Source organism: Corvus cornix, chromosome 2, assembly GCF_000738735.6.
Source record: "Corvus cornix cornix isolate S_Up_H32 chromosome 2, ASM73873v5, whole genome shotgun sequence".
Lineage (NCBI taxonomy): Eukaryota > Metazoa > Chordata > Aves > Passeriformes > Corvidae > Corvus > Corvus cornix.
Window position 1 is genome coordinate 104,456,915 of NC_046333.1, and position 26,430 is coordinate 104,483,344.

A 26,430-nucleotide genomic window follows, 5' to 3' on the forward strand; every position below is an offset into this window, starting at 1 on the left:
TAAAGACAGTGAGAACCTTTACAAGTTATTACCTACACTGGCAGGAGTTAGTGTGGCGGGTGTTAAGCCAGATACAGGATGTGTGAGACAGTTCCCTGGCAAGCCACTACTTCTCACAAACAGTCCTGGAGAGGAAACGGTTTATAAGCTAAAACTTATTCAGGGTTAAGCTCTGTTGCCTCTGCAACCACAGGAAACAAGCATTCCAGCCCCACTTGTGAGTCATAGATTTTGGGAACTTCACCTTGAAGAGCAGGGAAGAGTCCTCTCAAGGTGGAATGGATCTCTTTTATTCTTTCTCCTGGGATCACTGCCTAAGCGCCTTCATTTGCCAAAAAAAAAAAAAAAGAAAGAAAAAAGAAGGTACAATAAGAAACACAGCTGCTTGTGATGGTTCCACCCTCCCTTACTCAATTGTTCAGTGGTTTAACATTCAGCCTGAATGTTGCAGACCTACTTTTAATTCTCTCTTCTAGCTGAGAGGATTCAAGGGCACATTGTTCCCGCCCTCCACTCAAGTGACCTAGCTACAAAACAGCTGAATTAATAATAAAAATAAAAGGAGAAAGACATCCCACGACAAACGCCTTCATGTTCTGCTGACCCACTTCAGTGACAACACTTGAAAATTCTGTGGCTCTTATTGAGAATTATTTTGCCAGGACTAAGAATGCAATTAGTCTATAAAACCAGTGTTACTGGTTCCAGACACACACAGACTTTAAGGCACCCTCTGCATCAGAGCTGAGCAGGGGTTTAAAATTTCTTTGCAAGAGAAATCCCAGGCCTCTGAATTACACACCAAAAATCCATTTTTATCATTCTCTCTGACGTGGTTTTATGAGAACATTAAATGCCATTAAACTCGAGAGTAGAACCAAGATTCTGCTGAAGGCAAGGCTAAGAACAATAGTGTTAGTGAACTACAATTCATCATCACAAGGCCAAATGGCATATAGGTGTTGCTATACAGCAACACAGCCCTGGCCCCGTAAGCAAGCACTGGGGTTTAACAATTGGCATTTATTGCTGTAGGTAAATACCAGCTGCCTCACTCTAAGCCCCAGCAGTTTAGTTTATATCACAGGTTTTAGTCTTTCGTATGTAAACAAAGTTATACAAACATATACATTTAAATTTGCAAGTAGTTTTTTTCAAAGGTAATCTTACCAAAAGCAGAGCACTCACTGAGATACTGAGAAGTGAAACGCAGGAGCAGTGTCTCTGGTTTGAGTTACAAGGAAGTCTGTAAGTCCTTTTGAAACCCAGTCTTTGCCAAACATACACCACATGTGTGTTTGTGCATGTAACTTGTAACAACGGCTTGCAGAGGCCTCGTTTTTTTTCTGTAATGAATGAATTTGACTAAAGCACCAAAAATTTGGCGCATGCAAGAGCTGCGATGTGAAAAATCCTGGCAGCATTAGCCCTTGCTGTGGGAGGAGCAGGACTTCTGTGGGAACGGAGAGTATTTTCCCCTATGCACAATGCACCAAACGAGCTCTTTGGGACTAAAAAAACCCTAAAAAACAACAAACAAACCAAAAACCCAAACCAAAACCAACAAAAACTTGGGTTGGGAGCCGCTTGCCCGTCGCAGCCGCGTTCGTGCCGGGAGCTGTGCTGCCACCTCCTGGCGGCTCCGCGGATGGCCCCAGCCGGTGGTGGCCGGAGGACTTTGCCCCCTTCAGAAGCGTGAAAATCGGTACTAGTTTCACCGACAGCTTACAAAAGTTCTTGTTCGAGTTTTTAATCGCTGCCTTCTGCAAATGTAAGTATTAAAAAAACAAACAAACAACAACAAAAAAAAAACCAGCAGCAACCAAGGCAAAATATTTGTGAACAGTTTGGATTTCTTCTGATTCCGTTCAGCACCTTTCCCCCCCTCTCTGCTTTTCCAAGCTCTTCGTACAGGCCCACAGTCAGCAGGAGGAGGTCATTCCCTGTGTACACAGCTCCCACGCCTTGGCAAAGCTCACTGGGACTGAGGTAGAGCAGGAGCTTCAGAGCTTTAATCACTGTCATCTAGTGACATTTCTTAAAAGTTCAGTTCACAATAGCAGCCTATCAAGAAATAGCAAAATGCTCCAGCCAAATGACTTTTCTTAATTTTGTAACGTAAATTCTGAAGGGATTAACAATGTAATTCCTAGAAGTGTCAGAAGCACCCCTGATCATCCTTCCTCTCAAGACAAAAAAACCCCAGGACCACAAATGCTTGTGGTCTGATTATGGCAAAATTGCTTCAGAACACTGTAGCAAATCTGCCATGCCTTCCATACCACAAAAACTACAGCGGATACAACTATGAGAAATGGAACAAAAAGGAATGCCTCAGCCTCACACATCCAAAGCACCACTCTCAGCAGGAGATCTTAAAAGTACAGTGTATATTGTTTCATTTAAAAACCAAGAATAACATTTTCAGACAGAAAAACAAAAGGACAGAGACAGGATACCTTCCTTCTTCATCCAACCCTGTTCTTACTGTGTTTTGGAAAAAAGATAGAAAGGTAAAATAAATAAATAAATGGTTGCAATGAAATGTCAATAATTCAATATTGGCAGCCTCACAGATCTGGTAAGAAGCATCACTCAAGCAACTCTACCCATATATGACATCTTGTTTTAAAGAAAACACTAGGATTCACATTGTAAGTTTTTTAAAAGTTCTATTAATATAGTACTCAGTGTCCAGAAATGGAGGCACTGAGGTGCTAAAATACATGCTCAACTACATCCATAAGATTTAAAATGTTTAATGTGCAAGTCTTGGGACAGAAATGATTAATTAACTATACACTAAAATTCGAAGGATGGGAATTTCTTCTTCATTTTGTGTGCTCACAGTAGCAGGTGAAATCCTCAGTTGCTGAAGTACAAAATCAGTATGCTTAAGTGACTTATGCATCATTCTTAAGGCAAAAATAGATAACAACACGACTGTGTACAGTTGCAAAAATATTTACAGGTATCATTAGAGAAGCACTATACTTCTAGCACGAAAATTTTAATTATGCACTTAGCAAAACAGTGATTTATTTGAAAAATGATCATTAAAAATGTAAAATTAATCTAGCTAGGATGAGTAGCACTGACATTTTTACCCGGGCCTCCACACTCTCTGATCTTTGTCCCTCAGCCTCTATCACTGTAAGCTGTCCTCTCTCCCCCTGCCACTTTCCCGTCTTATTACACAGGTGCAGATGTGCCTGAGCAGCCTTAGGATCCACACAGGAAGAAGCTGCAGTGCTAAAAATATATGCAAAAGGTCCCAACAAGAAAAAATGGAAAAAACAGATCCTGAGAAATAAAATTAGTGAGAAGAAAAAACAAATTAAAGGCGCTATCTGCAGGTATCCAGGGATTTGCTCAGTCATCCTTGTCTTTCGCTCCGTGTTTCAGGATGCGCGTGAATTCGATGTAGTTGAAGTTGCCCTTTTTGTCGATGGGGGCCTCTCTGTACAGCTCATCCACCTCCTCATCCGTGAACCTGTCTCCCATCGTGGTCAGCAGCTCCCGCAGGTAGTCTTCTTGGATGAACCCTGGAATGAGACGTGAAGAGAGAAATGCAAAAGGGAGGCCGAGCCTCTTAGCCGGGGCTCCTAAAGCAGCAGCACAGACATGCCAACTGACAGGCAATTAACCAGCGCAGCACATAATATATTACACTTGCATCTGCACAGAAAGCCCCAAACAACTTCCTTAACTGAATTCTAAAGATATTCCTTGAGTGCAGAGGGACAGGAAGTTTAATGCATTTCATACAGATTTTTGAAGACAGAGCCTGACCTGCTGTGGTATAACACTTATTTCCATCTACTGATCTTCAACGGCTCAGAGTGGAAAAACAAGTTCCTGTCACTGCTAGTCTACATTACACAAGCAATTCTCTTAAATGAACTATATTTTTCTTGACTTAATTAGATAAATTTGCACATCCTCTCTAAACTACTTTCCCCTGGGGACTAAATAACCACTCTGGCTCTTCAGCACTGCACAACACTGTTGCTGGAGGCAGTTTATGTAGATACAGCGAACTCCTGGCAAGTGTCCAGGGAAGGAGTTTATAACAGAAGAGACTTTCAGGCAGGACTGAGCAAGTTACCTCAGGAGGCAGGAAGAATGTTTATGGTGGAGAGGTAAAGGTGGAGAACCCAGTAAAAAAGAGAAGGATGTGTTATTTATTTTATGCTAAAAGAGCAGAAGACTTTTGAGGAAGTTAACAAAGATATAAAAAGGAGCAGTTTCTAGGTATCTTCTGCTAATTCCATTTTAACAGATGGGCAGAACCACCAGTTGCCAAATTATTACAGGAAAATTTAGAGATGAAAAAAGGAACATGCATAACAAAAGGTAGACAGTAGAATACAGAAACTGCTAAATGCTGAAATAAAACCAGCCATTCCTTGAGCAGCACAATAGTTGCTTCATTTGAGAAAGAAATTGGTTATTGGACTTTAGTTGGAGAAGTATCAATAACAGAACACATTAGGTAGAAGTAGGCTCCAAAAAGAAGATGCATAAACCCTGTGGAACAGCTGGAAATCATATGCAGACACCCACATCAACTGATGTAGATTCAATTAGAATGTGATTTAAAAAAAATTCTGCTTTGGAAAGAGAGTTGAATAACTTAAGCAAACAGAGTTCATTAGTGAGACAAAACCAAACAGGGAACAGGGGACCAAAAAGCAGTCAATGAGCATGACAAATTAGCACGAGGGTTGGTGTATGCTGGGGGAAGGGACAACATATGCTAATGAAAACAGCATCATATCCCAGGGCAGACCAGCCCTTGGCTACTGACTCCAGATGAAGAAGGCTAGCAGCAATCTTCTACTTCAAAAGTAGGGAGAATGTTCAGTTAGCCAGCCGCATCCTTATCAGGTCAAACCTTGGAGTTGTCTCTTTGCAGATGGGTGTAAAGAAGAGGAAAAAGGCAGCTAAACAGATTAGACTCTATTTCTGCTGTCCTACAGAGACCAAGCAGTGATGAGAGATGACACAAGGATTAGTATTCAAAGAATGCAAGGCCTTTGGTGCTGCAAGTTTAGCCTCAAGGACTTAATTGCTCCTGTCTGAACAGCTAGGTGTTTAAACACTGAACTGAGCTGCCAGACTAGGGATACACCACAAGTTTTATCAGCAGCGAACTGTAAAGCAAACAGGGCTCCTCTCCTTTCCACACAGCTTCAGTGTGAATGGGGAGTAACAAATAAATGAAGCAAAACTTAAGATTCAGCCTGTTGCAGGCAGCACAAAGCAGATGACAAGGCAGGATCAAAAAGCAAATAAAAAATACTCCAAATGCAGACAGATCCAACTTTTATACCAATTCCATAGTACTACATGTGATAGTAATGCTGAAGCAACATATCCAACCAGGCCAGCAATATAGGAAATGTAAGGAAAACCCAATGAGTGTGGCTACCTTATCCTCATATATAGTATCTGATTTGTGTTACTCACTTTTAGAAGACCTACACTGATGTAGAGCTAGAAAATCAGGCCCATAACAAACACACATGTGGGAACCATGCAATGAAATAAAAAGTAGTTTGACATAGCTGGATATGGTCTTGTATGTTTTTAAAAGGAACAAATGGATCAGAAGCCAAATCAGAGGATAAAATTAATAAAGGATTAACATAACATGGGTTGTACAAATACATCAGACACTATTTTGAAGACTTCATTTTGACTATTATGAATCAAAACTCAATAAAACAGCATAACTATCTCACATGTTTCCTAGTTAAAATTTGAGGGTGGCATAAGACACAAAACAGACTGCATGCACAACAAACTATTATCCTCAAATCATCGTAGGACTAGACTAAAACATTTACCACACAGAGCTAAAAGATATTAAAATCAATCTTATCAGTATATGGGTGCCCAAACTAGTCACTTATTGTTTACACCTACACAGAAGGTTTCTGTTCTAAAGAACTGGTAGCACAACCATTTTCTCTATATTGTAATTCACAGACTCTTGTTTTGGTGCACATGAAAACAACCCTGTAGCATAGTGAGTCAGACTACCTGTGGAGAGAAAATAATTAACCCACTAACAAAACTTCCTTCTCTAGGAGATGGTAAAGAGATTTCCCTTGAGAGGGAGGAAGTCGATTAACATTTGAAAAGGCCTTTCCAACAGAAAGCCTGTTTACCTACACCTCAGCAGGAAGGGGATGCTCTTTGAAAAGGCAAAAGGTGCTAAAAATACACAGACTGAAAATAGCTGATGAGACGGAACAATATCCTTTGAAAGATTCAGAGGATATATCGACTGGTTAAATAAAAATATGCAGTGGAAAGTTGTGAGGAAAGATACAGATGCAGTGTCGTCTCTAGTACAGTGGCTACATAATTTCAATGTGAGCTAGTAAGACAAGTTCACAACATATCAAAGCACCGGTACTCTGTAATTCCACAGGACTGCCCTATGGATTCGTCCCCAGTTACTATACACTTCTCAGGAATCTTAGCCTAGGTGAATAAATAAAAGCATAAACTCTAACCTCAAGATTATAGGCACAACCTTGGAAGTCTGATATAGTAAAGCTGAGCTCTTGTGTTTTACTCTTTCCCTTCATTTTGCTTTGCAAGTCAGTCCAATCTGTCATTTCTGTCTTCTACACCCCACCCGGTTTTTACCTTTAGACCACTAAGGCTGCAGCCCTTCCTGCAATCTGAAAGCAAACTGAGCTGCAGGTGAGGGCACAACATTTGTCCACAGAGCCATAAAGAACACTCAGCCAGATAAGGGTTCAAAAGAGTTTATGGAATCTTGACAGCCTGTCTTGAAATATTAACATCTGAAGAATTATTCAGATGCATCTCAGACCTACTGCAGAGGGGAGACAAACCCAATTGTATAACAGATCATTACCTTTTCAATGCCACAGAAAATCACACACTACTGATGTGAATTCCTTATCTTAGAGCAAATACATCTTGTTTTACATTTTGGGGAACATACACACTGCCCAGTTAAAACACTCTTCTTGAAAGCCTCACAGAAGAACAGTCCTACTAGTCCTCCGTACTGACACAGAAGAGCCAGACAGGTTTTACTCTCACCCTGTAATAAGCCAATTTCTCATTACTTAGTAGAATATGCCATCTAGGATTACCATCTCATACTTAATTTATAAAGGTGCAAAAATCAGCATACTGTTTAGAAACCGAAATAAACAACATAAAACCCCAGCCATATCCCTGCCAAGCAGCTGAGTTGCACCCATGTACCTGTTGCTTCTTCATCAAAGCAGGCAAAAGCATTCCTGATTACATCCTCCGGGTCGGTGCCATTTAACTTCTCACCAAACATCGTGAGGAACATCGTGAAGTTGATGGGGCCTGGAGCCTCATTCATCATGGCATCCAGGTATTCATCCGTTGGATTCTTTCCTACAAATAAAGGGATTCATACTTGGCTTAGCTTTCCAATTGAAAAAGTCATGTCAGTACAAACTGAGTGTTAATACAAAAGGAGCATTAATACAAACTGAGACACCTCTCATATGCCAAACTCAGCATTTTGATTTTTACACCACAAATTCGCCTGGCAAGCATAAAGAGCAAAGGGACATTACCAAGGGAGGCGAGCATGTCGTGCAAGTCCTCTTTGTCAATGAAGCCGTCCCTGTTCTGGTCGATCATGTTGAAGGCCTCCTTGAATTCCTGGATCTGCGACTGATCGAACATGGCAAATACATTGGAAGTGGCGCGCTGAGGGCGCTTCTTGGTGGTCTTTGTCTTTGCCTTTTTGCTAGACATGTTGATTTTTGGACACTAGAGAGAGAAGGAAATACAGTAAATGCAATAAGATCAGAGTTAGGACTTAAAGGAAAAAGTACTATGGTTTAATGGTAAAGTGCGCCTCTAACGCACTCCCATTTCCTCTCATCATAACGTAGTTCCCTAGTATTTTCAAGAAGGGAAAAAGAGAAGAAGAGACTATGGATAAATGAAAGACAGACTCATAAACCAAAAAAAAAGTCATTATTATAAGACGTTAATTAACTTAAATTTTAGTTTTCAAAGGTCTCTTACGCCGGCGGTGGCTGCGGGGACCCGGTAAGGAACAGACGCGGAAGGCAGGAAGCGGCCCCGGCGCCGGCGGATGCTCCAGCGCTTCCTGGAGAAACCATCGCGCTCCCGGGCCGCGGGTGGGGACAAGCGCCAGGAGAGGCGGCGGGAGGGCAGCGAGACGGCAGCCGGGGATTTTCCTTAGGGATCGCAGCCCGCCCCGGCTGCCCTGGGCGGCGGCCGGCTCGGCACGGCCCCTCGGCCGCTTCCATGCGCCCCCCGCCTCGGCCGCGTTGGCGCATCCCGGGGAACTCGCTGCCGCCGGCGCTGGGGCCCGGGCGCCGCCTGCAGGGCAGGGATGGAGACAGCCTGTGGGAGCGGAGCTCGGGAGGGCTTCTGCGGGTCACCGAGAGCTTCCCGCGGGGTTCTTCTTTTGTACACCTAAAAACTCTGCACGCTGAAGGTGGAGCTCCGTTCCGTGCTCCTGGAGCCGGTGCGTCCCCAGGTTCACATGGTGGTGCCGCATCGGGGAGGTGAACGAAGCCTCCTCATCCTGCGGGGATGTCCTGCCCGGATTAGCAGGTGTGAGGTGTTATCCTTACCTTCAGTCTTCCTCCTGTTTCGCTTGACGGCTCAGAAGAATTCTAGATTACATCGTAAAGTCTTCTAACTGAGTGCTCCCGCAGGAGCAGGGCTTAATGCCTCTCGCAGCCATACACTGTAAGGCTCCTGGGAGGATTTTTTTTAATTTTTTTTTTTTGCATATATTTTCTTAATGGAAAAGGATGACACTTATTTTTCCATTCGTCATTTGATGTAGGATCTCAAATAAATTTGGGTACAAGCTAGTTTTAGTCGAGGAGGATGGGATCTGAAATTGCTTGAGAAGCAGTTCGGCTTTAGCCCACTTGTACATTTTTGAAATATTCTGAAGGGAATACTTATTCCCATTTGGCTTGTTGAAATCCCACATAAATAGCTTGGGCTTCAAGAAAACTGTTGTTTAGTGCACAAAAAGGTCCTGAAACAGTCAGATGGGAAAGCTCTGCTTCCAGATCATCATTCCTTGAATCCCCCTCCTTCCTGCTGCCGGCTCTGTTGGTGTACAGGCTGTGTCTTGGAAAACAAGAGCTCTTAAGGAGGAAAGGCATTGGCCAGGCATCAGAGTAAGTCACCCAAGGAGGATTGTGGTGGAGTCACCATCTCTGGAGGTGTTCAAGAGGTGTCTGGATGTGGCACTTGGGGATTGTGGTGGTGCTGGGTTGATGGTTGGACTAGATGATCTTAAAGGTCCCTTCCAACCTTGGTCATTCTGTCAAAGGAAAAAATAAGACACACAGGCTTTTGCTGAAATTATTAATTATATTTATAAATGTAAATGAACTACATTTAGGCACTGGACCTACTGAAATTAACATATAATCTAATATGTAATCCAGAGGTTGCAGTCTCAAAATTGAAGGGAGACGTTTTAATTGCCAAGAGGCCCAACTCTCTTTCCCTGCTCTCTTCTCAAATCAGAAGTTATTTCATGAGGGCTGAGAATTTGGCCTAATTAGCTTATAATGCTTCCCCAATGAATTTTAATATCACTCTTCTAAAGTTTGTCTCAAAGTGAAATAGAAACTAAGATTAAATTTTGCTAAATTGAAAGCCTATTAATGGAATAAGTTTTGGATAAAAAATTCTCTTCTTACTAGTAATGGCACATAGTTTCAAGATAATTACATGCAAAGTATGAGTGGGCAGAAAAGCAGCAGAAATATCAAGATATTAAGAGAGTTAATAAAATACTTCATGATAATGTTCAACAACTGAACTGTGTGTTGAAATTTAATTATGAAACATTATCTGATCTCTTGATCTAAACTTGTTTCATCAGTTACTTTAAATTGAACTACTGCAAACATGCTAGTCTGTCTTGTATTGTTTTCCATGCTATTAAAAGGGTGTTACATGATACCTGTCACCGTGGATGTTGTTCTCAGCATTTAACTAATGCAGATATGGGGATAGGTACACTAATATTACTTGCCCAGTATGAGATCAGCTCTTAATGACAAAATTGCATGTCACTCTGTGTCTCTCTCTTAACCTTTGGTCTCCAATTTGTTGCATCATGGTGAAATGAGAAGCAGTTCCTACAGACAGACTATTTCCTCTTCAATGTAAATCTAAGTAATTTATTTGATTACAGCATTCATCACAGCAATAAAAGAAATTTAAAGGGAAAAAAAAGAGATTTGTTTTGCCTTCTATAATATTTGGAGGATATCTCTTTAACTCATTGACATAAATGTTGAAAAGGAAAAAAAATAAGGGTCTTTTTTGTGAGTGTGGTGCTTCCTGAGAGCTGTGCATCAAACATTCAGAATAGAAATGATCCTTTCTGAAAAGATGGTATAAAAAAAAAAAGCTGAGCTCTTAACTCTTCATTTTTTCTTCTTTCTTCTTCTTTCATTCATTACTCCCTTCTCCTTTCTTGTTTATGTCAGTCTTATTTAAGAAAAAAACCTTTTTAAGCAAAATGTATGAATTGTTCCTATCCTTTCTGTCTAAAATACTCAAATACTTTGGTGCCATTGAAATGCTTGTTTTCTTTGATTTGTCAAAAAACCTTCAAAATTATGTGTTTCATACTTTTTATGGCTGCTACAGACAGTAAGTAAGTTACAGCAAATCTTTTCCCTCCTTTCATTTAACTCTCTCCATGAACAGTTGAACTCGATGATCTTAGAGGTATGTTCCAACTTCAGCAATTCTATGATTCTATTTCCCCACCTCTGCTGAGTTACAATGACAGTGCAAATATTTGTGGTTAACTTGGTTGCTTAATGAAGCAGAATCAGTCTGTGTCATATGATGTTTCTTTGTGAATCTAATTAACTTTACAGGAATGGCTGCACTGGCTCACTGTAAAAGTCTGCCTGGACCAGTGCGCTCAGCTGCAAAGAGATGTGGATTCTGGATGTGGAAGGCAGGGAGCAAAGTCTTGGCAAAAAAATTCTTGAGACTGGGGATGGGGAAGCCCAGCAGCTGCTCTTTCCATTTCTGGGTTGGAGCACCACCGGGATGTGTCTACTGGGTTTTTGGATGCCTTCAAGAAATAATAAATGCTATGAGGTCTTCCCTACCAGGTCACTGGAGAGGTTTATTGTTTTGGATTTTTTTACCCAAAACTTGGAATCGTATTTAAAAAAAAAAAATCTCTCTCTATGCTTCCTGTTCTTTCTGGAGGAAAGCATGCTGGGTGCTTTTAGCCTGTTCTTGAGGGGCGAGCAGCAGCAATGGCCTGTGCTGGTATTTAGGGAAGAATAAGAATCAGGGTAGCCTATGATATCTACCCAGAATGCTCTCCCAATATCTACTATTTTAGTTCATGGAGGGAGGGATAAGCTACCCTGAGCCAGATGTGGTATTTAGTAACCCACAATGAGCTTCTGTCATGAACTTGCTTAATATGTAATCCTTGACTTGGTGTACATTTAGCATCCACAATATGCTCTGCTGGTGTTTTCAGAGCCCTTTGCAAGGTTGCTATTTGTTACATGAACAACTGCAGTTTACTAATCTTGACCTAATCCAATGTTTATTCTATGCTCTAGACTTTGTATTGGAAGAAATACTAAGGCTGAATGGTGTGTCCACCTCTTTTGTGTTACTTTTGCTTCTAGGAAGCTCTTGTGTGTTCCACCAGCTGTTGCAGAGAGTCCCGCTTAGGTAATTTTTCTTGTCCAGAAGCCTTTTCATACCCTTGGTCATCAAAGTAAGGCTGAGGATGTGCATAAGAAACAAAAGGGTCTGAAAAGAGAGACTAGATGAAAAAGCAGATGTGTGATTTCCACATTAAGAATTAAAATTGTGTGAAAGTTGAGTGGAAGGTTTTGCAGTTAGGAGATTTTTCTGAGCATATTATCGCTGTTCAACAAATGTTAATTACAGAGATTAAGTATTGATAGCAGAGTCAAATATATCCAAGTTCTAGGTCTAAACTATCATTTAATAGAAGCATTTTGTCTGTCAGCTGCTTCACCTGGTATTTTGGCTCATCCTTCTGCCTTTCCACCCCTTCGTCCCTGATTCCAGCTGGCATCTGTTGCCTCTGTCAAGCTATACCAAGTGCAGTGCAGTATCAGTCAGAGTGACAGTCACTCTTTTTGAGATGCTGAGAGTGTCACAAAGGTTTCTGGAATTTCTCCAAAAATAACTCCAGTGCTGTGATCCAAGGGGAAAACATTTGAGGAGTCATGAGTTAAAGAAGGGATTCTGAACACGTGTCTTCACTTGGGTCTCTTGGAGGGCCACAGACTGCAAGTTATTCCCTGTTTGCATTCAATGACCTCATGAATAAAAATGGTTACTGCTTTCCCAGGTGGTCCCTGCCACAGGGTAGATGCTGAAGTGTGAAAAATAAAGGCTCTCAGAGAACGTAGTGGAGCCTATAGAAGAAAGAGATGTTCTTTCTCCATACTGAAAATTAAAATTAGCACTGTTTTGACTTTCTAGCAACTTCCAGTGTCCATGGCTGAGGAAGAGGCAAAAACATGAGTTCTCTAGAGCATTGTAAGACAATAATAGCAGGTCAAAGGATAACGCAGAGAAATTTAATGGAACATAAATAAAATGCAGTCAGTCTGTGAAATGTTATAAACACAAGAAAACAAACCTCGATATATTTATTTAAAACTGCATCTCACTCACTATATGAGTGGGCACTGACACGTGTTTGAGAGAGTACTGAGGGACTTTACTCAGCAGACACAGTACTCCTTGCATTCCCAGGTCCAAAGTGCTTTATACTTGAAGAACACAAATTAAAAACTCCAACTAAGCATTGAAAAGTACATTTTTGGCTGTTGGGCTGTTGATTTCTGCTGGGCTTTTGTTCCCTGTTTTCTATGATCAAAGTCACTGTACCGCCACTTGTGCTGTATGTCCTTCCCTTGTTTTTTATCATAGTCGATAAGTTGCAACAATTCTAGCCAAGTCTTTGTGGAGTTTTCAGCTCTTTCTGCACTAGTTTTAATCAGGAGTATTGCCAGACACTGTGATTCCATAAAGTCGAAAACTGAAATGCAAAAATAAATGTTGATGGGTATTCTTAATAAGGAGAGCTGAAGGCCTCCAGTCTTTCAAACAAATGTAATTAATTCTGCTGAACCTAAGGATGTACATATGTGCCCTCTCCTTTTGTTAAGAGTTTGTATCTATCTGAAAATGTGTATGTACAAATATGGAAGAAAATGAAATGTGCTCAATGCTTGGCTGAAGGTCTAAAATAGTGTTTTAAAACGTACCCAGAAAACAAGAAGCAGCACATTTAGTCAGTTGTTTGGCATGAAAAGTAAGCTGTTATCAGTTTTCTTATCAGCTGATGCCTCTGCCAGTTTGGTTGGCTGGTGGAGCAATTTCAAAATCAACATAATTCTCATGGGATGGGAATATGTTACCACTATTAAACCTTTTGCATTAGAGATGTTTAGCTCACATTTAAGGAAGAACTCAAAAGAGGGAAAAACCCCAGTGTCTGTGAGATACAAGGCCAAGTCAAGGTTCGAGCAACTCGTGTCTGATGCCGGCTCTACGTTAGCACATACTAAGACAGGTCTTGCAGGCCTCAGTTTACACCCACTCACTTGACTATGCTTGGCACAGGCTGGAAATTGTTGTGAAATACTGTCTTTTAACTCCCCATTATTCATAATTAAAAAGCAAACCAAAGCCTAGTTCAATATTTAGTGATACCCTAAAATAGTCAGAGTGAGGATTAAGGATTAAATAAACCTTGCAAAACTGAGCAATTTACAAGGACGCTAAAATGACTGCTGCTGCCATCATCTCCTCCTTTAGGCACCCATATTAAAGTCAGTCTCGACCTGCCTAATCCTGTAGTATTTGTAACTGACTTTTCAAGCTTTATCAAAGTGCAAGGCTGCTTTACTAAGGGACTGAATCACAGCTGCATGGCAGGGGAGTCTGCACGCAGCAAGCAGTTGGGATTTTCCAGGAGGCCAGTTTGATTTCCTGCTCTCCTGTTAAGTGCATGCTGCTGAGAAACATGTAAACATCTTCCCTCAGATTTATTACATCGATACAAACTGCCTGACCCCTGAAGTCCTGTGATGCAGGGCCTATTATGTATGATCTCCAGGGAATATCACACTTCTGGGCTGAAAACATTCCTTGGCAGTGTTTTACCCATGGGCTGCAGAGAAAAGTAGGAAAAGCAACCATGTGCTGCCACCTTTGATTTTTTATCACTTTTTTTTTTTTTTTTTTTTTTTTTAAGGTGGAAAGTTTACTATCTAGTATATCAAAGGTTTGGGAAAACAGTGATCTCTGAGGAGTTGCTGCTCAGAGCACAAAAACAAAAAAGTGCTGTGTGGAGGGGTTTTTTTCCCCCCCAGTATTACTTTTCAGTATTTCATGATAATTTTAAGCTGCATTTTGAGAGGCATTTACTTTTTGCCTCTGTATTGTTCCTAGTTTCTGCAATAGTGTTTCTGAGTTACTGTAATCCTAAATCATTTTTCAAAGGAGGAAGTTATCTAAAAATGACAGTAGGGTTTTGAAAAATTAAGTAAGAAGCCAAAATAGGAGCATGGGTGCATAAGCAGTACCAGTGGAGGATTAACTGCTGATATCTAAAATGTTCTTGACTATACTTTGATTGTTACTCACCGGTTATTTGGATTTACATTGTCTGAATGCCTTTGCATTTGTTGTTGTTTGAAAATCACCAGGAACATCCCAAATAATAGATTAATAACACTTCAGACAAGAAAAGACCACGAGAAACATGTGATGACAAGATTTCAGATATTTTCCAGCTTTTGGATCGAATGCAGGTGTCAGGACACAAAGGCATGCTGTTAGTGATGCCCTGTGCCAGGATGGGGCTGCCGTGCTGGATTCGTTTCTCCAGATACGACAGTGATCCTAGAAACAAGCGATCTAAAGATAGTCCCTAGGTCAGCAGTGAAACAGATCCTTGCTCCAGAGTGTAGGGATACCACCTCTGTGACATCCCTTAGCTGCTGAGCTAGTGTAACAAGCTGCTTTCATGATGTGAAATGCTTCGGTCATCTGATCACTGTGCCATAAAGATGGGTTTATTTGCTTAAAGAACAAGCAGAAACAAGTGTAAAATGTTGCACATCACCTTTATCTCCAGCAACAGAGGGGAGAAGAAAAGGCAGCAGGCAGACAGCCCCTGGCAGCACTCGACACAGACGTGGTCCTCTTTGGAGGTTTCTTGTGCAGCCTCAGTAGCTCTTTGGCTTCATTTTGACCTCTGCATGTGTAGCCTTAGAACAGGGTAAATGGGTCATGTAAAATAAATCACTGCTTTTCAGTAGTGCTTCACGGGGCATTACAGATCCCTGTGGCTGTAAGACTATTAAATGTGTGCATGAGCCTATGAAAATAGTTTTTAATCATAAGCTTAATCTGGTGTAGAACTTGGAGACTGTTATATATGAACCCCAAGGGAGAGAAGATTAGGTTCTGAGATTTTGGCTGCAAAATGCTAAGGCTAAGTCATCAGAATTTTAAGCTGTTTCAGTGACCAAAGTTATTTTTATTTTTAGAAGTGAATTATTGATGACACATCCCTACAGCCCTCGGCACGCAACCTCAGCTGTCACATTCCTCCCTGGCTAGCTACAAAAAACATCTGATGCTCTTATATGGTCTCCTGGCAGGGGCTGTTGGCTTTGTAGCCTCTCAGTGGTTAAGAGGTTTATCCCCACTTGCAGGTTAACTGGTGTCCTGCAATAAAAAAAAAACAAACAGGCAAACTGGAACTTGAAAGGTTGTCATTATACTCAAACATTCTTGGATATTCTTTCTCAGTAACACATCTTCCTGGGTAGGTATCTTTACATGAGTACAGTTCCATCTCACCCTCTACTCAGAGGGAGCACCCAAGACCGACAAGGCAAAAAACAGCTACACCCCACATTTCAGCTGGCTGCTCAGAAAGCGAGAGCAGCAGTAGAGAGTATTTTTGAAGTGGACAATTTCCTCTCAAGGAGGATGCCAAGTTCACTTCTATGTAGCTCATATTTACGATTTTTAAATCACTACTTCCAGCAAGAATCCAGCTGGCACACCTGCCAATTACTCAGTGTAACATACCAGCACCTAACATTTACAGAGAAAACAGGATCAGGAAAAGAAGGGTTTAGGGATCCAGTGTTCTAACAGAAGTAAACTGATCTCTGACTGTTAACACCATTTAGACACTCAAAGGAAAAAATATCTTTGATTGTGTCCTTTGTGCAGGCTGCTTGCATGTATGCACACAGTATTGAATTGCAGAGGTGACAAGATTAGTCTAAAGAAGTGACAGCATAACTTGTTCTCCAGCCTAATGTTTCATAGCAACATTTCAACAAGACAGTGTTTCCTAAATCTCCACTCTCTTGTCTTTGGCACATGGGCACTGCTGGTGAAAACTTCCACGCATACTTGTAAACTACTTACTAGAACTTTGCAGGTGTCATACGGAGAAATACCTCAGCAGCCATTACTGAACAGCACCAAGGTAGTTAAAAACAAAACTTTCAAAAAAAGGAGCAGCTGTGGCAACCTAAAGTAGTGTAGAACATAATGTCGGTAGGAGAAAAAGAAAAACTGAGGCTAAGTTTGTTAGCAGCTAAAACACAGAACTGGGAAAAGAATGGTTAAAAACTCAATTTTAATTAAGCCCATAAGTGGAAAAAAACACCCTGGAATAAAAAAATAGTCCAAGTACGCCAACTGAGTATACGTTGTCAAGTTATTTACAAACCTGAAGCCAGAGTATTTTTCAGAGTTGCCATAGGGGAACACAAGCAATATTAAGTAACCAAGCCTTCATGCTACTACACACAAAATGAGACAAACCCACCTTGCAGAATAAGCTGTCAGAGCCTTTACAATCCTTTGTGCTCAATTCCTACTCCTTGGGGTCTTAAGTCGTGTGATATAGCTGAGAGCAAGCTTTCTGGATAACAGGTCATTAACTGATAAATACATAGGCAAAGTAAATTCTCCTTCTACTTTCTAACTTGCAGTAACCAAGAGAATGAGGCACACAGAAGAGCATCAACATATTAAGAACTAACAGAACAATCTTCCTGTTTTCTTTGTATTTGAGACATCATCAGCACAACTGGTTCTGAAAGACTGTGCTTGGTTAAAAGCCATCTTACCAATACAGCTGAGGAAGATGTATTTTAAAAAGTGAGAGCAACTTCAGCACCTGTAGGGTTTTACCTACTTAATTCTCAGAACGACTTGACTCACATTCTCACATGCAAATTAATTAGGTGTAGAAAAATAAAGCTTTATTTAAGTTTTCTGGCCATGTATTGCTGTTAATTAGTGCCAGCACAGATTCCTTTGCAGAAGCCTTCAGCAGAAGGCAAAAAATATGCCTAATTCCCATTTACTGCCAGCATAAAGACTTAGCTAAGAAAGAATGCAGAGTTTTGACATGAAAGTACTGCTAGAAAACCCATCAGTATTAAAAGGATGCAAAAGCTGGGCATGGTATCTGCTTAAGAATCAGATGTTCCTTGCTGGCCATGAGGCAGTTTTAACAGTCTTCCCTAACGACTTCTTTGGTTAACTACTCACACAGTAGTCAGATCCCACTTCAAAAACTTGAGATGAAAGACTTCTGCAGCTGCATTTTTAAAGATGCCAGCAGATGCTGCTAGGAGCATTTCAGAACCCTGTGACACTGAACAAAACACTACGAAAATGAATTTTCTAGCTTGACTTGCAACTGCAAGAAAAATACAGTGAACACACCTGCTTTTGTAAATGTGTAATAGAAATGTCATTCTTCACAAAAGATATTGAGGTATTTTATCTATATAGCAATCTTTATTTCAAAATGGCATTTATTACAAAAATGTAAAAATCCAGCAAAACCAGAAACATTGAGATTATTTTCCTGGACTATCAACTCCAGGGAATGTTTGTCCTGTAGCCTTTCCCTCACAATATTTTCCCCGCTTCCAGTCTGATTACAGGTGCAAATGTGCCTAAACGGCCTGGAATAGATAAATATATTGAAAAAGACAAAAGCTTTGGAGCTAAATGCATGCAACAAGTTCTATCAGGAAGAAACCGTTAAAAAGAAACGTAAGTGTCGAGATAATCCGCAGGTATCCAGGGATTTGCTCAGTCATCCTTGTCTTTCGCTCCGTGTTTCAGGATGCGCGTGAATTCGATGTAGTTGAAGTTGCCCTTTTTGTCGATGGGGGCCTCTCTGTACAGCTCATCCACCTCCTCATCCGTGAACCTGTCTCCCATCGTGGTCAGCAGCTCCCGCAGGTAGTCTTCTTGGATGAACCCTGGAGCACAGTGCAGGAGGGCAGAAGAGGAGTTTTTACATTTATCTGCTAATACATGGGTGATAATTTCTTTGAGTTCTTTCCCTCAATTAAAGATACTTACAGTCCTTGTCTGCCAAATGAAAACGCCATTAAAGACTATTACTAAAACTGCCAATTACAAGGATTCAATCAAACCAGGCATCTTAGTTTGAAAGGTCCCACTACTTCAAGTGAAGACCATTTTATGATTTCCCTCTGCTGTTCCAAATATAAAAATTTGTAAGTATTCATACTGGACATCCTTCCCAACAGCAGGGCTACACTCCCAGTAGTACAAAGAGCCTTCTAGCAACTCTGCATTTAAAAAATCACAAAGGGGAACAGTTTGCCTTGAGCATTCCTATTGAAAACCACAAAAAAAAAAAAAAAAAAAGTCATGGAACTTGACTACTAACACTCAACAAGGGCATGAAACACAGGAAAGTTTACAACATTTCAAATTGATCTTAAACCAGGGTAAAACTCAGATTTACTGGTTGCAAAGAATAAATTTTTGGCATTGTTTATTAAACAAAAGGGCTTGTCTAACTTGTGGTTGCTTCTATCAGCACTGAGTCACACAAGAATTTTCTTGCATTCATTTTCTTCTTCTTTTAGTGCAGCTTAACAGAGGAAAGGTGGATACAAGTTGCTGACAGAAAACAAGTTCTTCATAAAAGTGTAACAGCTCACAAGTTCTTCATAAAAGCACAACAGCTTTGAAAACAATGATTCCCCTCATAAAAGTGGCCTCAGAGGTGAATTTTAAGTTAGGAATAAATTAAGGCCCTAGTCCCCAATCAGCAGCTTTTATACCTTCTCCTGTCTTGAACAACAGAACTGAACTGCCAGAAATTTGAAATTTTTACAGAGATTGAAAAGGTAAACTTAGCAGGTGAGGATACAGGCATGATTTTTAGTCTGCAGAAATTAAAATTTTTCAAGTTAAAAAATTCATCACCGCTTCTATAAACACAAGAATTTATTGTTATAAAAGTAAGTAGAAATAATACATATACTCTGTTGTTTCATCCATGTACCTGTTGCTTCTTCATCAAAGCAAGCAAAAGCATTCCTGATTACATCCTCCGGGTCGGTGCCATTTAACTTCTCACCAAACATCGTGAGGAACATCGTGAAGTTGATGGGGCCTGGAGCCTCATTCATCATGGCATCCAGGTATTCATCCGTTGGATTCTTTCCTACAAATAAAGGGATTCATACTTGGCTTAGCTTTCCAATTGAAAAAGTCATGTCAGTACAAACTGAGTGTTAATACAAAAGGAGCATTAATACAAACTGAGACACCTCTCATATGCCAAACTCAGCATTTTGATTTTTACACCACAAATTCGCCTGGCAAGCATAAAGAGCAAAGGGACATTACCAAGGGAGGCGAGCATGTCGTGCAAGTCCTCTTTGTCAATGAAGCCGTCCCTGTTCTGGTCGATCATGTTGAAGGCCTCCTTGAATTCCTGGATCTGCGACTGATCGAACATGGCAAATACATTGGAAGTGGCGCGCTGAGGGCGCTTCTTGGTGGTCTTTGTCTTTGCCCTTTTGCTAGACATGGTGGCTGTTGGTTCTAAGGAGACAGAAACATATCCAAGATTTAGCCTTATTAAACCACATTACAAGTCCTTGGGGGAAGGATGGGTATAGGGACATCAAGTTTCATGTTATCGGCATATACCCCAAAGTGCACATTTACTTTGGTATCTCCTGCTCCATTTTCTTTCATTCAGACTTCACCTGCTATTAAAGCATAATGTCTTTGAAAATTCAGGGACTTCATTCAGGGGCCTATTGGCACTGCAGGCCAATAGCACGCTACATTAAAAAACCAAAATCAAATCATAGCTCTTGAAATGAAACTCACAAAGTGTTTGCATTGCCAATTCAACACTCCACCTGCATCTTCCACAAATTAAGAGTACATACTGAGGAGTTTGGGAGGCACTGTTGACCTACCACATATAAGGATATGTGCTGCTAAACTAGCACAGTAGTTAAATAGATCAGACAGTATGATAAACTAACATTTTGGAGGGAAAAAATGTGTTTTAGGTGCTGAATAGCATTTTGTTAGAATAGCTGCCTTTGAGAAACTGAGAACACTGACTTGGTTCAGAAGCTTCACATTGCTATTCCCTACACAGTGTAAGTACTACACAACACATGCAAATGCCAGCATACTCTCTTTTAAATTAATTACTGGCATAATAGCTACAAAAATGTGAAGACTGTTTCTTTTAAAGTACCAACCCTTAGAAACATTTATATATTTTTATACATTTTCACATATCACAGGTATACCAATGTCATTGTTTCCCCTGAAGCTGTCAAATGAAGAAATAAACATGGTAGATTATAACACTAATACACTCAGGGAAGAAATGAAGCTTTTAAGTTAACTGAATCTATTTAGCTGGGAAGATACATGTAGTGTTCTAACTAAATGTATGACAGTACAAACTCGAAAAGCTGAGTCATTCACTGAAAGGCAAACACAAAGCCCTCAATATTGCTTTTGGATCAAAGTTAGACCCTCTTTAATGTTGTTTCCAAAAGTCTCACAACCTCTGCTTGCATTAGCTAAAACTGAAGTGTAATCCATACTGCTATAATCCTTTATTATGCTCAAAGTGTTATGCAAACCAGATTCCTTCCACCCTTGATTCTGAATTTTTACTGAAAGCACCTGTAGCAAATGTCTCTTGACAGAAGACATATTTAAGCTTCACCTGTAATTGCAAGAATATCAATATTCTGAAATTTACACTAAGTATTAGTTTTATAACTTAGAAACAAATTATCTAGTCAGAAATGCAATGCTAATCAAGAGTCATAGCACAGTTCTGTTTCTCAGATTGTTTGCTCAAAGACAGAGTATGCTTAGACTCCCAAAAAGTAAGACTGAAGTCACTAACTGGGATTCACCCATAAAAAAACGGAGTAAAATTAAGCAAAGTAACTCCCTTACACAACCAACCCAATATGCAGGCAAAAAGCAGTTAGTATTTGGTTTGTTTAACTAAAAGGAAAGACATTTTACCTTGCTTTGTATTAGATACCTGACAGGGTGTACCAAGCATCTGGAGCATAAAAGGAAATTCCATGGTTACGTCCCTCTCAGTCTGTCCACACAGACAGCTACTGACTTCCCCTGCTAATTCCACACTTTTAAATCGTGCATCTACAACGTTCTTCTGACGTAAAAAACAAACCATTATGTCTCGAACTAAAAATAGCCCTGAAATGCAAGTGCGCATCGCTCAGCAATGCAGACGTTCTCTTCATTGCACTCACTAACCACGAGCTACCCGAGATGTCTGGCCTCCACAACACTGCAACAAATAAATGTGAACTCTCGACATCAAGATATTTATGTAGGCAGCTGACAACAAAGGTAGTTTGCTTTCAAGCTGCAGCCAAGGGTTGTGCATAACTTCCGTGGTTTTCTTACCTCTGTAAAAACCCTCAGGCAAGCTTCTGCTTAACTCTGGATTATTGATTAAAAGTTCCACTACTCAAAATAGAGCCAAACAGTATCTTTTAATAACTCTTCTCTGAAATAATGCAGTTTTCAGAATATGACCCATTCAAAGTAAACAAAAAAGTTTACTTTGCATGTGCTCAGGCCAAGTGAATTGATTTTTGCCTTTTTGCTTTTATATATTCCCTATATTCTTTACATATATATTTGTAGCTCCATAGCCTATTCGTAGCTAACATTTTACAAAATACATTCCCCAACAGCTCCAAGGCCTGGGGGTCCAAGGCTGGATTCTCTGGGGAACTGAGGTCAAAACAGCTTCCCGAGACACTTTTTCATAAACAAAGTTTAGTTCCTGTCTAAAGGGGGAGGGGGTTCAGAAGAGGGTAGAACCAGGGGGGAATTACCTCATCACCTATGTCTCTAACTGGGGATTCTTGTCAGTTACGCTAATTTGCTGAACATCTAAAACTGTACTCCCTTTATGTTACAGTGTGCATCTTCAGCGCTTTTTCATCCAGCGTGCTGTGCACCATAAGGATCCTAATAAAGGCAATCCCTTTTTATCATCTAACTGTGTCTGGCTTGTAATTTTAAGACCAATGAAAAGGCATCAATGTTGCAAAGGCAGTACTCCCAGCAAGTCACTACTGCAATTCTCTCCCCTAAACTCAATCCTAAGCAAGAGGAGGGAGGTAAAAGCAGACTGCCAACACATTCTTTTTAACTCTGTTCAGAAGATTGACCTATCAGAGTATATTTTACTAGAACAAATGAAAAAAGTGCCAATGCTTGCACTACTATTTTCTAAGTTTCTCTGAACCAGGCTTGGGAATTCCTCCAGTCCCGAAGAGCTGTCAGCCTAGCCACAGAGAAACATCAGATCTCACAGGACTGCAGTGCCTTTCAGCACAGGTTTGGTGCAGCTATGCCTGAAACACTGCACTCAGCTCCAGGAATCTCTGTTAGAAAGAGGGTGGTACATTTTGAAACATGTTCAGAAAACCAGCCATCAATACAGTTAGCCAAAGAGATCAATTTATGATTTAAAAGTTCCAAAAGTATTTGCACTGTGTTATCTCTCTGTATAACAGTGAATGATGTAACGAGCCAGAGCTAAGCTCATTTGAGTCAAGCATCAGACCCCTAATTTTAGAGAAAGTAGAATTTAACCTGATAAATTCACCAAGTCATTAAACAAAAAAAAAAAAAACCAAACCAAAACCAAACAAACAAAACAAAAAAAACACCCACCACCAAAAAAGCCCCCCAAACCAGCCAACCAAGACCCAACAAAAAGATCCACACCTAAGCCAATGCTTTTATAATTGAAATAGGGTTAGTAGAGGCTGCAAATAGAATTTCAGTAGATAAAAAGTGGGAATACTTCACATTAGGTAGTGCAAGTCATGACATGCAGGTTTAGTCCCTGTTGTTTAATACTATGCTGATACTCTGAATGGTCTGGGCCTTGTTTTGGAAGCTGTCCAAGAAACTTCAAATGTAGGACCTTACCTGTGAGACACACCATAAGATACTTCTGAAAATATAACCTTCCTTTAGGAAGATTTTCACATATTAAAAAAATAATAAATAGGTAGTAGTGCTGCTTTGTGCTGCCTGTACTGTCTATTGCTCAGTCAAGCAACAACAGTGGATATCAAACTACAGAAGCACAGATAGTCATCCTGTGGTCCCTTCCTCTGGGAAAATGATAAACCCTTGGGAGACAAAAAACCTGGGCAACTAAAAATTTTGAGCCAGGCAATAAGCTGTGAAAATTTACAACCCACTAACAGTGGTTTAAGCTGGACCTGTTCAGAAGCAGTGACCAAAAGTTATGCTTTGGAAAACACTCTCATGTTTCAACATTGTGAATATTGTAATAATTGCAGTATCTGTCATTCAAAAAAACCAAACCACCACACAATAAATCCCCACAACCCATAGCCAAGGAAATCTCTAAACTAACTGAGACAGAACATCAAACTCAAAAGTCAACCTCAAAGCTAAATCCCACATTCTGTCCACATAGTCAATTACAGCATCACATACAGTCACACATCCGTCACAATCTGGGCGGCAACAGGAAGAGATAAGAGCAAGGTGCTCTCCAGCAGATCTGTGTCAAGGCTCAATAAAGAGCAGATTACACTTCATAATAGCAAACGAGCAAAAACCAAACCCTACTCTGTCCCACCCAGTCCTAAAAGCCACTCTAACACACTCCTCACTAGTAAGTTTCTCAAAACCACTTACCTCAAAATCCAGCGCCAGCGAGTCAACAGAGTCTGTCTGCAAAGGAGAAAAAGAGGCCCAGAGGTGACCTTATCGCTCTCTACAAACAACTGAAAGGAGGGTGTAGCCTAGTGGGAATTGGCCTCTTCTCCCAAGCAGCAAGCGATAGGATGAGAGGACAGTCTTAAACTGCGCCGGGTTTATGCTGGACATTAGGAAGAATTTCTTCGCAGAAAGGGTGATTAGACATGGGACTGGGCTGCCCAGGGAGGTGGTGGAGTCACCGTCCCTGGAAGTATTTAAGTGAAGACCGGACGTGCACTCGGTGCCATGGTCCAGTTCACATGGTGGTCGGTCACAGGTTGGACTGGATGATTTCAGAGGTCTTTTCCAACTGATTGATTCTGTGATTCTGAGAGCCCGGGAACCACTGCACGCAGTCCCCTGTGCGGCTATAGTTATTCCAAAACACGCACAGGAAGAGACAGACCCAGTCCCACTACCTCACCCTCTTCCGACCGCAGTACCTCCTAGCCCTACCCTTCCCGTGCTCTAAGAAAGCCGAGGAAACACCCGCAGAGGGCTCGATGTGGCCGGGAGGCAGCCGAACCCTTCCAAGCAAGGGAGACAAATAGTATCTTTTAATACAATTCCCTGCAATGATGCATGAAATGCAGCTCGTCCCCGCGGGCATCATCCCCGTCGCACCGGGCCCTGCCCGGCTCACAGGACGGGGTCGGGGGGCCCGGAGCCGGGGTCTCCCCCGGCCCCAGCCCGCAGGGCGGATCCCCGTCAAGAGCAGCAGCACCGGGACGAGGCCCGAGGGGAGCTGCCCCAGCGGCGGGCGACGCCGCAAGCGACTCCGGCTCCGCAGGCGACCTGCGGCCCGGGGACGCCCCCACCCCACCACCCTCCAGCCCCAGGCCCCGCGGGCAGCGGGCGAAGCCCCCCGACTCACCCGGCGGCGGGAGACGGTCCCGGTCGGGGAGCGGCTGGAGAGACACTTCCGGAGAGCGGAGCGGCCACCGCCCCGCCGAGCAGGAAGGAAGCTGTGGGCGAGACCATCCGCGCATGAGGGGGAGGTGGCGGCATGGCTCATCGCTTCGGCCGCCAGGCGCCATGACCCGTGTCGAGGAGAGGACCCGCGGTGGCGCGCGTGCTTCGCGTTCCTTCCCTGTGGTCTTTGCCTTCCTTGCAGGAGAAAGTCAGAGCCCCGAGCTCAGCCCCTCTACCCTGTGTGTGTCGTCCCCCCTGTCCCGCTGAGGCGTTGGTGCAGCGCGGTGTGGTCACCGCATTCCAAGGGCGAGGGGCGGAGGGAGCCGCGCGCCTGCCCTTGTAAGGCAACGGCGGGAGTTTCCTGCTCGCGCAGGGGGCGGGGCCTCACCCGCTCGCCCCGCCCCGCCCCGCCCCGCCCCGCCCCGCCCCGCCCCGCCCCGGGGCTCGCCGGTGGGTGCGCGTCCCTCAGGCCTCCGGCGCCGCCAGAGCCGTGTTTCGGCCTCCTGCGCCGCATTCCCGAGGGGCTCTGTGCAATGGGGGCTGCCGGTGCCCCGTTCCCAGCTGCTTGTGACTGTTCGGGGCAGCGCGGGGCGGGGCGGGGCGGGAGCCGGTAACACAGAATCACAGAGCCGCAGGATGGGTCAGGTTGGGAGGGACCACAGTGGGAGATCTGGTCTGACCTCTCCGCTCAAGCACATGGCACAGGATTGCATCCAGACAGCTCTTGAATATCTCCAGTGAGGGAGACTGCACGCCCTGTCTGGGCTGCCTGTTTCAGTGTGTGGTCACTCACACAGTAAAGAAGTTCTTCCTCATTCAGGCGGCACTTCCAATACATCTTATTCCTTGTCAGCACCGACAAGAGCCGGCTCCGTTCTCTTGACACCCTCCTTTCAGATACGGACATTGATAAGGTCCCCTCTCAGTTATTTCTTGTCGAAGCTGAACAGGCCCAGCTCCCTCAGCCTTTCCTCACAGGAGAGATGCTCCAGTCTCTGGATGAACTTTGCAGCCTGTCATAGGTTAGCAAGCATAGTCCCGGAAGGGACGTCCTTGCTAAGGGGTGCTTACAGCTTCCTCTGGGAACTGATAGAACCTATCAGCTGGCCAGTTTGAATATGGACAATTCTCTAAGCCACTTAAAGTTGTGATCACCTCTGTGATCCACATTTAAGAATAGGCAAACTCCCCCTCCAAACTCTCTCGTTTCCGGCGCTGGGACAGGCCCCGTGTGGGGGCCAGGCCACGGCCATCCTGAAGCCATGGACCTGTTCCAGCCATGGAACCCCC

The 26,430-nt window shown here is 42.3% G+C and overlaps 2 protein-coding genes and 1 long non-coding RNA gene across 4 annotated transcripts; 1 reads left to right on the forward strand and 2 right to left on the reverse strand.

Annotated features, from left to right (window-relative positions):
* Positions 1-2,371: 2,371 nt before the first annotated feature.
* Positions 2,372-8,173, reverse strand: LOC120409655 (myosin regulatory light chain 2, smooth muscle minor isoform-like). The gene is made up of 4 exons (XM_039548453.1): positions 8,065-8,173; positions 7,605-7,803; positions 7,258-7,419; positions 2,372-3,545 (listed from the first exon to the last, which is right to left on the reverse strand). Exons 2-4 carry the CDS (start codon positions 7,786-7,788, stop codon positions 3,373-3,375), a joined length of 519 nt encoding a protein of 172 aa, XP_039404387.1. The 5' UTR covers positions 7,789-7,803; positions 8,065-8,173; the 3' UTR covers positions 2,372-3,372.
* LOC109144209 lies at positions 3,310-18,350 on the forward strand. The gene is made up of 2 exons (XR_002044814.2): positions 3,310-3,356; positions 18,201-18,350. It is a non-coding gene; the product is annotated as an uncharacterized LOC109144209 (long non-coding RNA).
* LOC104687298 (myosin regulatory light chain 2, smooth muscle minor isoform) lies at positions 17,889-25,180 on the reverse strand. Of its 2 annotated transcripts, XM_039548452.1 has the most exons (5): positions 25,103-25,180; positions 24,166-24,201; positions 19,798-19,995; positions 19,451-19,612; positions 17,889-18,389 (listed from the first exon to the last, which is right to left on the reverse strand). In XM_039548452.1, exons 3-5 carry the CDS (start codon positions 19,979-19,981, stop codon positions 18,217-18,219), a joined length of 519 nt encoding a protein of 172 aa, XP_039404386.1. In that variant the 5' UTR covers positions 19,982-19,995; positions 24,166-24,201; positions 25,103-25,180; the 3' UTR covers positions 17,889-18,216. The 2 variants fall into 2 exon arrangements, with proteins under 2 accessions (XP_039404386.1, XP_019139608.2); XM_019284063.2 differs by lacking the exons at positions 24,166-24,201; positions 25,103-25,180 and adding an exon at positions 21,466-21,697.
* Between the last annotated feature and the right edge of the window lie 1,250 nt (positions 25,181-26,430).